A 14,760-nucleotide genomic window follows, 5' to 3' on the forward strand; every position below is an offset into this window, starting at 1 on the left:
CCATTTTGCTGCACAGCCTGCTCATGTGGAAGCTTGTCTGCTGTGCGTAAGCATGTGCCGTACAGTGTTGAATGGGTGTTAGGGTCTATGTGTGACAAAAACCTTCCAAAAACCAGGCTGTGAGGCGAAGCAGGCCTGGGCTGAGATGACAGACTCTATGTCTAGTTGGCAGCCGGTATCTAGCGGAGTGCCCCAGGGGTCGGTCCTGGGGCCGTTTTTGTTCAATATCTTCATTAATGATCTGGAGGATGGTGTGGATTGCACCCTCAGCAAGTTTGCAGATGACACTAAACTGGGAGGAGTGGTAGATATGCTGGAGCGTAGGAATAGGATACAGAGGGACCTAGACAAATTGGAGGATTGAGCCAAAAGAAATCTGATGAGGTTCAACAAGGACAAGTGCAGAGTCCTGCACTTAGGACGGAAGAATCCAATGCACCGCTACAGCCTAGTGACCGAATGGCTAGGCAGCAGTTCTGCAGAGAAGGACCTAGGGGTGACAGTGGACAAGAAGCTGGATATGAGTCAGCAGTGTGCCCTTGTTGCCAAGAAGGCCAATGGCATTTTGGGGTGTACAAGTAGGGGCATTGCCAGCAGATCGAGGGACGTGATCGTTTCCCTCTATTCGACATTGGTGAGGCCTCATCTGGAGTACTGTGTCCAGTTTTGGACCCCACACTACAAGAAGGGTGTGGAAAAATTGGAGAGAGTCCAGCAAAGGGCAACAAAAATGATTAGGGGTCTGGAACACATGACTTACAAGGAGAGGCTGAGGGAACTGGGATTGTTTAGTCTGCGAAAGAGAAGAATGAGGGGGGATTTGATAGCTGCTTCTAACTACCTGAAAGGTGGATCCAAAGAGGATGGATCTAGACTATTCTCAGTGGTAGGTGATGACAGAACAAGGAGTAATGGTCTCAAGTTGCAGTGGGGGAGATTTAGGTTGGACATTAGGAAAAACTTTTTCACTAGGAGGGTGGTGAAACACTGGAATGCGTTACCTAGGGAGGTTGTGGAATCCCCTTCCTTAGAAGTTTTTAAGGTCAGGCTTGACAAAGCTCTGGCTGGTATGATTTAGTTGGGGATTGGTCCTGCTTTGAGCAGGGGGTTGGACTAGATGACCTCCTGAGGTCCCTTCCAACCCTGATATTCTATGCTTCTATGATTAATGGCCAGTGTGATGTGAGATGGTCCCCTGGACTGGAGAATGTCCAACAGTTGGTGGTGTTGGTCCTGGATCTTATCCAAGGATATACCCAAGTCAATAGCAACCTGCTGCAGCTCAGGAGGCAGGCAGGGGTAGCCAGGGGTGTAGCATAGGGTGTGGGGGGAGGGGCGTAGCTCAGGGTACAGGGAAGGGATACCTACACACTGTATGCAGTAAGAGGTGCAGTTCAGGGTACAGTCAGGTGGTAGCTAGGGGCTGTGTCTGGGCACGAGGGTAGCTCAGGAGGCAGGCGGGGATAGCCAGGGGTGTAGCATAGGGTGCAGGCAGGTGGGCTCGGGGCTGTGTAGAGGTAGAGGGGTAGCTCAGGGTACAGGGAAGGGATAGCTAGGCGCTGTATGCAGTGAGGGGTATAGTTCAGGGTGCAGGGAGGGGGTAGCTAAGGGCTGTGTGCGGGCAGGGGGTAGCTCAGGGTGCAGGGAGGGGGGAGCTGGGGCTGTGTGCGGGCAGGGGGTAGCTCAGGGTGCAGGAAGGGGCGAGCTAAGAGCTGTGTGCAGGCACTGGGGAGCTCAGGGTGCAGGGAGGAGGGAGCTGGGGCTGCGTGCGGGCAGGGGGTAGCTCAGGGTGCAGGCAGGGAGTAGCTAGGGCAGTGAACTGGTGACTCCTTTCACAGAGCAAGCCTTTGAATGCGACTCCCCTTATCAATTAAAAATGCTTTTTTATATATTTATCACCATTATAAATGCTGGATGCAAACTGGGGTTTGAGGTGGAGGCTGACAGCTCATGACCCCCCATGTAATAACTCGCGACCCCCTGAGGGGTCCTGACCACCAGTCTGAGAACTCCTTAGCTAGGGGCTGTGTGCATGCAGCAGGAGTAGCTCCGGGTGCAGGGAGGGTGTAGCTATGGGCTGTGTGCGGGGAGGGGGTAGCTCAGGGCGCAGAGAGAGGGGTAGCTAGGGGCTGTGTGCAGGCAGGTGGTAGCTCCGGGTGCAGGGAGGGTGTAGCTATGGGCTGTGTGCGGGGAGGGGGTAGCTCAGGGAGCAGAGAGAGGGGTAGCTAGGGGCTGTGTGCAGGGACGGGGTAGCTCAGGGTGCAGGGAAGGGATAGCTAGGGGCTGTGCACGGACTACAGCCTGGAGAATGGGTACCCTATCAACTGTTGACTGGGAGGCTCGTCCCAGTCTGGAACCCGGCCAGTTCTGGCCAGTGGGAGGACAAAGGGCTGAGGAGAGGATGTCTGTCACCTGACCAGCTGGTTCTGGAAAGTGGGACCAAAGGATGGAAGAGAGAGGGCCCAGGAGGCCTGTTTACGTGGGACTGAAGACAAAGGATGGAGGAGGGGCCATTGGGGAAGCTGATAATTGGCTGGAAGGAGGGGGCTGCTGGACTGGGGACAAAGAGCCCATTGGGACGGGGACAGACCCAGATGGACGGTGCTGAGACTTTCTAGACCCGAGGGCCTTGAGAACTTCCTGTGCTGGGTTCAGACGTTCAATAAACTCTTCTGTTTTACACTGGCTGAGAGTCACTGCAGTCTAGAGATCGGGGTGGCATTGCTCCCTTTGGGTGTGGAGGCCCCGGGGGTCCAGAGCAAGTGGATTCCCTGAGGGGTCCCACGGCAGAGATAGGCATGCTGGAGGCTCAGTGGTGCAGTCCCAGGAGGTGGCAGGGCCAAAAGGCCTAGTCCCGGAGAGAGTGTGCAACCCTCACAGAGGGCTATCACGCTGAAGGGGGTTACTCACAGGGGCCATACGGAGCCGAGAGAGCACAGGGCCTGTGAGTCTGTGACAACAACGGAAAAGTGCATTCTCATAGTCAGACTATGAGCACAGAGGAACAAGGATTCCGATTCCGACCATGTGGCAGTAAGAGGGAACTGAAGGAGTGTCACCCGCAGGGCCTCTTATAACCTCGCCTGGAGCATGAGACAATGCAAGACCCACTTGCAAATCAATAGACACTGCTACCGAAAACTTCTGGCTCTGGTTCATGGCGTACATGCACACCCTACATTTTGGAATACATATAGGGACTGTCATTTGAAGAAGAATCTATGGTTCATTTTAAGATGTGGCATTCAAAAGTTATCACATTACGTAGACAGACAGACAGAGAGAAATGGCATCAAGTTGAGTGTATGGCCTGGCAAGCTTGGCCAACTATCTTATGCTCCATTGTCTTCATTCAAAGATGTCAGTCTTTGGGAGCTGCTGTCTGGGTGATGCACAAGTGCTCCACCCCATTCCATCATTTTGGGTCAATCAGCCACTTTTTAAATCTACAGGACAATGTTTTATCTAAGCCATTTGTATTATTTTTTCAAATTAAGATTCTTTGAGACACTATCAGTTGGTTTCTGAAGTTTACAGCTGCATGACACTGTACATTGTCTACTGCACAACACAGCTCAAGATAAGGGTGTGCATATAAAGGCTGTCTTTGTACCCCCGATCAGTGGGGCTGCTTCACACTGTGCATGTCCCTGGTGTAACTTAGAGCAGCCTGAAGAATGCCCTACTCTGCACCAGCTTTCAACAGCCCATTATGGCAGTTGAAAAACTATACTTCATTTTCCACGTGCTGGTGACAGGGAGAGGTGACTTGGAAGCCATTATAGCAACTCAAACTACCTTATTCTATTCCAGTTCGTGTACTATCCTAATCACCATAGTATCTGACCACCTTCCTAAAGTGCATTATATGTGACTAACATCGGTCATGTGTTTTCTTTCTGTCATCCACTCCCTAGGAATTGAAATGATTTGTTTTGGTAAGGTTTATACCAGGGGTCTCAAAGTCCCAGTCTGCTGGACATCTGCAGCCAGAGAGCCTCCCCAATGTGGCCCACGGGGCTCCAGCAATTTTGGGGCCGGGTCTCTCCCGTGGCCGTACCTGCCGCCCCTGGGCGCTCCCTCCCCTGGGCGATTTAAAATAGCTCGGGGCCCCGCTCACCACTGGCAGTGCAGCGGAGCTGAGTGGCTTCCTGCACGCTCGCTCCACGTGGCTGCCGGCCCCCACCCCGAGTGCCCCTGCAGCCAATGGGCAGCAGCGCACAGAGGCCGCCCTACCTTGGAGCCCCAGGTAAGCGCCGTGTCCCACTCCCAGAGCCTGCATCCCCTCCCCCTTCCCACACACCCCCTCCCACCCCCAAACTCCCTCCCAGAGCCTACACTTCCACCCCATGCCCCAGCCCAGAGCCTGCACCCAGCACCCAAACTCCATCCCAGAGTCTGCACCCCAGATCCTCTCCGCCACCCAAACTCCCTCCCAGAGCCCAACCTCTCACCCCTTCTGCACCCAAACTCCCTCCCAGAGCCTGCACCCTGCACCCCAATCCCCTACCTCAGACCACATCCCCCACCCAAACTCCCTCCCAGAGCCCAACCTCTCACCCTTTCTGCACCCCAACTCCCTCCCAGAGCCTGCACCCTGCACCCCAATCCCCTACCTCAGACCACATCCCCCACCCAAACTCCCTCCCAGAGCCTTAGGCAGGTGGGGGGCGGAGTTTTGGGGGGGGGCGGGTTTTGGGCGGCATGAGTGACATTATTGGCCCGCTGGGAGGATTTGAGGACTGGCACTGGCCCTAAGGTAAACTGAGTTTGAGACCCCCGGTTTATACAAACTGCCGTGCATTTTATTAATGAAAATAATAATTAGTGATAATAAGGTCATGGTACATATGGCCCTTGGAGCATCAGTTGGTGTGATCCCCTACGCTGTGGAGATCATCCCCTGACTGGCTCAGCATCCACAAGTAACAAAATCTAGCCCATGATTTAGTAGTGTATGCCTTTGTCTATTCACTTTTTTATTATATTTTTATAAAAAAAGCAATTCCATTTGTCCAGCCACATTTAATTTTTGCAATCCCCAGTTGTGCTTTTGGCTTGCAGTTCAGTTGTCCTCATCGACTTTATTTCATTATTTTGCTAGAGAGAGAAGTATGACTTACAAGACAAGAATCTAAGGACAGGAATTGGTGGCATCATTCTCCTTTCTTTTCTTCCCCACCTCTTTTCTCCTCTTTACTTCCTAGTACTACTACTCTCTTCCAGAAAAGCTGATCTGTACCTCTATACAGTGCAGCCCCGCCAATGAACTAAGGCAGCAGGCTCCCTTCCTACCTTCTATCCCTAGCTACACAATCATGAAAGGAAACTTCCTCTTCTCCCAACAATGTGACCCAATTGCTTGCCAGAAAGGCATGAACTCTCTTCTCCCCAGCCTTGCCCACACTTGACATGAATGTAAACTCCCCTCTTCTCTACTTATAGCTGCCTGACCATGCATCCTTAGAAATCCCCTCCCCCTCACACATCTTACCTGCTCAAACATGAAGGCAAATTCCACCCCCTCTCTGGGAACATTCTCAATATCCAAGAAGCAATAGAGTTTAAAATACAGCTGCCACTGTCCTTCCTCCTCCTCTTCCTCAGAGCCAGCCAATCTGTAAAGCAGATGAGAGAAGGGAAGAAACTGCAGAGCATCCTGATAATGAGTCATCCTCAATCCCACTGTATAATGCAAGGCTATTGCCAGGAGAGAACAAACAACTTCTTGATTTACCAGCACAGTCCATGAGTGTAATGGACCTTCCTGTAGCTGCCTCCTCATGTGGGATATTGACTTAGAAACCTGTGAGGATATGAAGTGCATTAGAACTTAACCATGTTCTTAGAATGACGATTCCAGGTAAAGAAACAAGGTGGAGCCATGCCATGTCACAGAATATTCTTAATTTTTAAGTTTTTAATTTCTTTTAAGATAATTTTGTGCTAGTGAAAGGTGCTTGTTTGATAGCCCTGGTGAACAAAATCCTATTTGTATCTGCAAAACAGGTGTAGAACAGACAATGGTTATGTCATCTTCCTCCATATCACCCTCTGCTTGTATGCCTTACTCCTGTCCTGGAGGGACCACCACGAGGGGTAAGTGTCCACTCAAGTTTTTAACCTCTCTTTTGAGATGGATAACAAGGGAACAATTATTAATTCTGGTTGTGATGTGGACATTCGTCCATCATACACTGGACTGAGCACCCTAAATCACTACTGACCTATACCAGGTTGAAGCCAACAACCATTCTATCAAATAATAGTTTAAGGGGAAGTACGCTCGCACATGCTGCTTTTGGGTGCAATTACCACAGGCACCTCTTGTGCAAATGGTCAGGTAGGTGTCTAAATAGCTATTTATAACTACAAATACCTGATTAGCAGGGATCATAGTAACGCTTAGTACTTATGTACAGTATCACTTTTCAGGTTCAGCGAGCTTGACCAATATTATCCACCCACATTACACACAAAAGTTAACCTGTCCCAGTAATCCTGTCATCCACTTCTTATAGATAAAAGAAAAAGCTAGCATGCAGAAACACCTCCCTCTGGGAGTCTGTGACGTTCTGTACCTCGTGGGAACACCCTACACCACCATATTCATCCTTATAATATGATTGTGTGGTATTTGCTGTACCTGGCTAGAGCAGGCCTGTTCCTCTGGGTTCAGCCACACAGCAGCCAAGCTGAGAGGCAAAAAGAGAGAAGGTTTGGGTGCAGGAGCTGACCGCTGTCCTGTGAGAGCAGGTCCGGGCGGCTCGGCAGTGGCCACGGTGCAGCCATGCCCAGGTCCATAAGTGTGTCGAACCAGTGCTTGCGAGGCCACGCCAGGGCAGTCATAATGACTCACACTTTGTCCCTGTTGATTTTTGACAGGACCCTGCTGATCTGCGGGAACACATACATCAGGTCCCCCGCCCATGACAGGAGAAAGGCATAAGAGATGGTGCCCCTTTCAAGGCCTTGGAGAGAGCAGAACTGATGACACTTCCTATTCTGTCTGGTGGTGAACAGGTCCACTTCTGGAAGACCATCCGGGCGACCTCTGGGTGGAGTGACTACTCGTGGTGAGAGAAAAAGGTGAGATGATCTGCCAGCGTTTTCCGGATGCCTGGGAGATGCAAAGTCTCCAGGTGAATTGTGTGGTGGACGCAAAAGTCCCACAGGTGAAATGCTTCCTGACAGGAGGGACGACGATGAGCGATCACCCCCCTGCCTGTTGACATAGAACATCAAGGCCATGTTGTCCGTCAACACCTGCACTACTTGACTGGACAACTGTGGCAGGAAGACCTGGCAGGATAGGCGGATGGCCCTGAGCTCCCTGGCGTTTATATGTAAAGCCATCTCCTCCGGAGACCACGTCCCTTGGGTTTGCAGCGTACTGAGATGTACTCCCCAACTAAGGTTGGAGGCATTCGATATCAGGGAGACACATGGGTCACGGGTTAGGGTCCACCACTGCAGAGAGGTAAGTATCTTCAGCGGGATAGTGATGACTATGTCCAGATGATCCTGGACGGGGAACAGACTGTGGCTAGCCACAGCTGAAGCAGCCGCAGCCTGAGCCTTGCATGGTGGATGACATGGCGCTAGTGTTGCTAGCATTGGCACCGTAGAGCTGGCGGCCTTGGTCTGCAGGAGTGATTGTCTCTGCTGACTCCTTAGGAGGTACCAACGGTGCCATGGTGGAGGCAGGCAACTTAGAGTCGTTAGCCTCAGCACTGGAGTGATGGGTGCTGGTGGTGGCCGCCTTGCGGATGGTGCTGGAGGTGCCTAGAGCATCATAGGTGCTGAGCCGCGGTCCCATCAACACTGAGGAGAGCAATCTCATCAGCAACTGTTTTTTGCTGGTCTTCTCTCTTTGGGATGAGGAAGATGGCCATTTTTTGCTGATCCTTTGGATTTTGGGGACCTTGATGGTGAGGGAACCAGTGACCCATGCCGGGAAGGGGGTTCTTGTCCTGGGTCAGAGGCTGGTCTCAAGGACTTCTCCATTAATATGGGTTTAAGCCTCAAGTCCCTGTCCCTTCGTGCCCTAGTCTTCAGTTTGCTGCAATGGGCACATTTCTGGGGAACATGGGATTCACCCGGACAGTGAACACATTGAGTGTATCCATCCGAAACTGGCATCGCTTCTCTGCGCATAGTGCATCGCTTAAAGCCCAGTGAACCCGGCATTATCACAGACTAGAATTAACTATACTATGGGGTAAAATAAGATTTTTTTTTCAAAATGGGGAAGTAAGCTAATAAACAAAACTTAACTACTAGAAAACTACTGAAACTCACTATGTAATGCATCTGAATTAAACTACAGGTTTTCAATGGGACTGTGGAGCTCCATCTCAGGCCGGGAACTGAGGAGTCCGGGTCATGCACATGACTTCAACTGCCAATGGTGCACGAGGCAGGCACCGTGCATGTGCAACCTGTACGGGCACTGCTGTAAAATTCTCTGAGTGAAGGTGCAGGGATGCACCAACACCTGGAGTGGAGCACCCACAGGGACATCTCTCTCGAAAAAGAAGAATTTGTTCCAGTACCTTTCCAGGTATTGAAATTAGGCTGACTGGTCTATAATTCCCCAAGTTCTCTTCCTTTCGCTTTTTAAAGGTAGGTACTATGTTTGCTCTTCTCCAATCTTCTGGGACCTCACCCATCCACCATGAATTCTCAAAGATAATTGTTAACGGTTCCAAGATTGTTTCAGCTAGTTCCTTAAGTACCCTAGGATGAATTTCATCAGGCCCTGACGACTTGAATACGTTCAACTTATTGAAATATTCTTTAACCTGTTCCTTCCCTGTTTTGGCTTGCATTCTTTCCCCCTTGTTAATACTAATTGTGTGGAGTAGCTGGTCACCATTAACGTTTCTAATGAAGACTGAAGCAAAAAAAGCATTATACACCTCAGCTTTTCTTGATGTCATCAGTTATTAACTCTCCTTCCCTGCTAAATAGAGGACCTACAGTTTCCTTCATCTTTCTCTTGGTCCTAATGTATTTAAAGAACCTCTTTTCATTGCCTTTTATAAAAAAGGGAAGGAGGAGGATCCTGGGAACTACAGGCCAGTTAGCCTCACCTCAGTCCCTGGAAAAATCATGGAGCAGGTCCTCAAGGAATCAATTCTGAAGCACTTAGAGGAGAGGAAAGTGATCAGGAACAGTCAGCATGGATTCACCAAGGGCAAGTCATGCCTGACTAATCTAATTGCTTTCTATGATGAGATAACTGGCTCTGTGGATGAGGGGAAAGCAGTGGACATGTTGTTCCTTGACTTTAGCAAAGCTTTTGACATGGTCTCCCACAGTATTCTTGCAAGCAAGTTAAAGAAATATGGGCTGGATGAATGGACTATAAGAAAGCTGGCTAGATTGTTGGGCTCATCGGGTAGTGATGAATGGCTCCATGTCTAGTTGGCAGCCGGTATCAAGTGGAGTGCCCCAAGGCTAACCTAGCTGGCTAACCTAGTGAGGAGGGCTTTAAACTAGGTTCACCGGGGGAAGGAGACCAAAGCCCTGAGGTAAGTGGGAAAGCGGGATACCGGGAGGAAGCACAGGCAGGAATGTCTGTGAGGGGAGGGCTCCTGCCTCATACTGGGAATGAGGGGCGATCAACAGGTTATCTCAAGTGCTTATATACAAATGCACAAAGCCTTGGAAACAAGCAGGGAGAACTGGAGGTCCTGGTGATGTCAAGGAACTATGACGTGATTGGAATAACAGAGACTTGGTGGGATAACTCACATGACTGGAGTACTGTCATGGATGGTTATAAACTGTTCAGGAAGGACAGGCAGGGCAGAAAAGGTGGGGGAGTAGCACTGTATGTAAGGGAGCAGTATGACTGCTCAGAGCTCCGGTACGAAACTGTGGAAAAAGCTGAGTGTCTCTGGATTAAGTTTAGAAGTGTGTGCAACAAGAGTGATGTAGTGGTGGGAGTCTGCTATAGACCACCGGACCAGGGGGATGAGGTGGATGAGGCTTTCTTCCGGCAACTCACGGAAGCTACTAGATCGCATGCCCTGATTCTCATGGGTGACTTTAATTTTCCTGATATCTGCTGGGAGAGCAATACAGCGGTGCATAGACAATCCAGGAAGTTTTTGGAAAGTGTAGGGGACAATTTCCTGGCGCAAGTGCTAGGGGAGCCAACTAGGGGGGGCGCTTTTCTTGACCTGCTGCTCACAAACCGGGTAGAATTAGTGGGGGAAGCAAAAGTGGATGGGAATCTGGGAGGCAGTGACCATGAGTTGGTTGAGTTCAGGATCCTGATGCAGGGAAGAAAGGTAAGCAGCAGGATACGGACCCTGGACTTCAGGAAAGCAGACTTCGACTCCCTCAGGGAACAGATGGCCAGGATCCCCTGGGGGACTAACATGAAGGGGAAGGGAGTCCAGGAGAGCTGGCTGTATTTCAAGGAATCCCTGTTGAGGTTACAGGGACAAACCATCCCGATGAGTCGAAAGAATAGTAAATATGGCAGGCGACCAGCTTGGCTTAATGGTGAAATCCTAGCGGATCTTAAACATAAAAAAGAAGCTTACAAGAAGTGGAAGGTTGGACATATGACCAGGGAAGAGTATAAAAATATTGCTCGGGCATGTAGGAAAGATATCAGGAGGGCCAAATCGCACCTGGAGCTGCAGCTAACAAGAGATGTCAAGAGTAACAAGACGGGTTTCTTCAGGTATGTTGGCAACAAGAAGAAAGCCAAGGAAAGTGTGGGCCCCTTACTGAATGATGGAGGCAACCTAGTGACAGAGGATGTGGAAAAAGCTAATGTGCTCAATGCTTTTTTTGCCTCTGTTTTCACTAACAAGGTCAGCTCCCAGACTGCTGCGCTGGGCATCACAAAATGGGGAAGAGATGGCCAGCCCTCTGTGGAGATAGAGGTGGTTAGGGACTATTTAGAAAAGCTGGACGGGCACAAGTCCATGGGGCCGGACGAGTTGCATCCGAGAGTGCTGAAGGAATTGGCGGCTGTGATTGCAGAGCCCTTGGCCATTATCTTTGAAAACTCGTGGCGAACGGGGGAAGTCCCAGATGACTGGAAAAAGGCTAATGTAGTGCCAATCTTTAAAAAAGGGAAGGAGGAGGATCCTGGGAACTACAGGCCAGTCAGCCTCACCTCAGTCCCTGGAAAAATCATGGAGCAGGTCCTCAAAGAATCAATCCTGAAGCACTTACATGAGAGGAAAGTGATCAGGAACAGTCAGCATGGATTCACCAAGGGAAGGTCATGCCTGACTAATCTAATCGCCTTTTATGATGAGATTACTGGTTCTGTGGATGAAGGGAAAGCAGTGGATGTATTGTTTCTTGACTTTAGCAAAGCTTTTGACACGGTCTCCCACAGTATTCTTGTCAGCAAGTTAAGGAAGTATGGGCTGGATGAATGCACTATAAGGTGGGTAGAAAGCTGGCTAGATTGTCGGGCTCAACGGGTAGTGATCAATGGCTCCATGTCTAGTTGGCAGCCGGTGTCAAGTGGAGTGCCCCAGGGGTCGGTCCTGGGGCCGGTTTTGTTCAATATCTTCATAAATGATCTGGAGGATGGTGTGGATTGCACTCTCAGCAAATTTGCGGATGATACTAAACTGGGAGGAGTGGTAGATACGCTGGAGGGGAGGGATAGGATACAGAAGGACCTAGACAAATTGGAGGATTGGGCCAAAAGAAATCTGATGAGGTTCAATAAGGATAAGTGCAGGGTCCTGCACTTAGGATGGAAGAATCCAATGCACCGCTACAGAATAGGGGCCAAATGCGGAAAAGGACCTAGGGGTGACAGTGGACGAGAAGCTGGATATGAGTCAGCAGTGTGCCCTTGTTGCCAAGAAGGCCAATGGCATTTTGGGATGTATAAGTAGGGGCATAGCGAGCAGATCGAGGGACGTGATCGTTCCCCTCTATTCGACACTGGTGAGGCCTCATCTGGAGTACTGTGTCCAGTTTTGGGCCCCACACTACAAGAAGGATGTGGATAAATTGGAGAGAGTCCAGCGAAGGGCAACAAAAATGATTAGGGGTCTAGCGCACATGACTTATGAGGAGAGGCTGAGGGAGCTGGGATTGTTTAGTCTGCAGAAGAGAAGAGTGAGGGGGGATTTGATAGCTGCTTTCAACTACCTGAAAGGGGGTTCCAAAGAGGATGGCTCTAGACTGTTCTCAATGGTAGCAGATGACAGAACGAGGAGTAATGGTCTCAAGTTGCAATGGGGGAGGTTTAGATTGGATATTAGGAAAAACGTTTTCACTAGGAGGGTGGTGAAACACTGGAATGCGTTACCTAGGGAGGTGGTAGAATCTCCTTCCTTAGAGGTTTTTAAGGTCAGGCTTGACAAAGCCCTGGCTGGGATGATTTAACTGGGAATTGGTCCTGCTTCGAGCAGGGGGTTGGACTAGATGACCTTCTGGGGTCCCTTCCAACCCTGATATTCTATGATGCTATGATTCTATGAAGGGTCAGTCCTTGGGCCGGTTTTGTTCAATATCTTCATTAATGATCTGGAGGATGGTGTGGATTGCACCCTCAGCAAGTTTGCAGATAACACTAAAATGGGAGGAGAGGTAGATATGCTGGATGGTAGGGATAGGATACAGAGGGCCCTAGACAAATTAGAGGATTGGGCCAAAAGAAATCTGATGAGGTTCAACAAGGACAAGTGCGGAGTCCTGCACTTAGGACGGAAGAATCCCATGCACCGCTACAGACTAGAGACCGAATGGCTAAGCAGCAGTTCGGCAGAAAAGGACCTAGGGGTGACAGTGGACGAGAAGCTGGATATGAGTCAACAGTGTGCCCTCATTGCCAAGAAGGCCCAATGGCATTTTGGGATATATAAGTAGGGACATTGCCAGCAGATCGAGGGACGTGATCGTTCCCCTCTATTCGACACTGGTAAGGCCTCATCTGGAGTACTGTGTCCAATTTTGGGCCCCACACAACAAGAAGGATGTGGAAAAATTGGAAAACGTCCAGCGGAGGGCAACAAAAATGATTAGGGGACTGGAACACATGACTTATGAGGAGAGGCTGAGGGAACTGGGATTGTTTAGTCTGCAGAAGAGAAGAATGAGAGGGGATCTGATAGCTGCTTTCAACTACCTGAAAGGGGGTTCCAAAGAGGATGGCTCTAGACTGTTCTCAGTGGTACCAGATGACAGAACAAGGAGTAATGGTCTCGAGTTGCAGTGGGGGAGGTTTAGGTTGGATATTAGGAAAAACTTTTTCACTAGGAGGGTGATGAAACACTGGAATGCGTTACCTAGGGAGGTGGTGGAATCTTTTTCCTTAGAATTTTTTAAGGTCAGGCTTGACAAAGCCCTGGCTGGGATGATTTAGTTGGGGATTGGTTCTGCTTTGAGCAGAGGGTTGGACTAGATGACCTCCTGAAGTCCTTTCCAACCCTGATATTCTATGATTCTGTGATTCCCTTGATAGGTGTAACTCATTTTGTGCATAGCCTTTCTAATTTTGTCTCTATATACTGCTGCTACTCTTTGTACTCCTTCTTAGTAATAAGTTCATGTTTCCACTTTCTGTAGAATTCCTTTTTTATTTGCAGGTCATTAATGAGCTCCTGATGGTGCCATATTGGCCTCTTCTTATTCTGCCTACACTTCCTTTGCATTGGGCTAGTCTGGACTTGTGACTTTAATATTGTCTCCTGGAGAAACTGCCAGCTCTCCTGAACTCTTTATTCCCTTAGATTTCCTTCCCATGGGGCCTTACCTACCAATTTTCTGAGTTTGTTAAAGTTTGCTTTTTTGAAGTCCATTGTCCTTATTCTGCTGCTCTCACTCATTCCTTTCCTTATAATCATGAAATCTCTCATTTCATGGTCACTTTCACTCAAATTGCCTTCCACCTTCAGATTCGCTACCAATTCCTCCCTATTGGTCAGAATCAAGTCTAAAATGACGGTCTCCCTGGTTACTTTCTCCACTTTCTGAAACAAAAATTTGCTCCCAATACATTCTAACAACTTACTGGACATTTTGTGTTTTGCCATGTGACTTTTCAACAGATGTCTGGATAGTTAAAGTCTCCCATTACTCCCAAGTCCTGTGTTTTGGATATTTCTGTTATTTGTTCTAGAAATGCCTTATCCACCTCCTCTTCCTGATTTAGTGGGTAGAGGTCCAGAGTCACACTTTAATTGTGCTTCAACATCAAAGGGATAGTGCCTTAGATTAACAGAGGGCCTGGTGTGATCTGCAGTAAGCAGGAATAGCAGACAGTGACAAACAGATATGGAACCAAGACTGACAGAGAGAAGATTGTGTAAGAAGAGGGATAGAGGGAGAAGACTGGGAATGGACTGTAAAGGAGAGGCCAGATGAGAGCATAGTAGTTTGGCCATAGGTAGAGCCTGGGATAGCTGGGCCTAGACAAAGCAACCCCTGAATGACTAGGGGAAGTGGATGTGAACCGGCCTAGAGCAGGCCTAAGGAGAGAAGGGAGGAGGGAGGCAGCTATGCAACACTGTACTGGGGCTGAGACCTTGGCAGATCACTTGAGGAATGGTTGCTGTGACTAGCAGAGCTAGTGTTTGGACAAGGCAGCTGACCTGTGACACAAAAGGTGTGAAAATACTCAGGCACTGCAGAGAAACCAGCAAGCAGCACCTTGGGAGCAAGAATGCCTGAGCCAGGAGCCACTGAGAGAGACTTGCAGGAAATAGACCAACATCCTGCAGGCAGCGAGAAGCAGCTGAGGACGGAACAGCCGTCTCTCCAGGC

The 14,760-nt window shown here is 49.5% G+C and overlaps 1 protein-coding gene across 5 annotated transcripts in view; it reads right to left on the reverse strand.

Annotated features, from left to right (window-relative positions):
• Nucleotides 1-14,760, reverse strand: part of LOC102934044 (unconventional myosin-X) — a 287,560-nt gene that overhangs the window by 14,542 nt on the left and 258,258 nt on the right. For 4 of the 5 annotated variants that reach the window (XR_006284703.1, XM_037912692.2, XM_043524831.1 and 1 more), the window contains one exon: nt 5,495-5,618. Coding sequence is in view for 4 of the 5 variants with exons in the window: in XM_037912692.2 (XP_037768620.1) it covers nt 5,495-5,618 (124 nt within the window). In the remaining variant the exon portion in view is untranslated. The other variant, XM_043524832.1, reaches the window with a different exon arrangement.

Source organism: Chelonia mydas, chromosome 11, assembly GCF_015237465.2.
Source record: "Chelonia mydas isolate rCheMyd1 chromosome 11, rCheMyd1.pri.v2, whole genome shotgun sequence".
Lineage (NCBI taxonomy): Eukaryota > Metazoa > Chordata > Testudines > Cheloniidae > Chelonia > Chelonia mydas.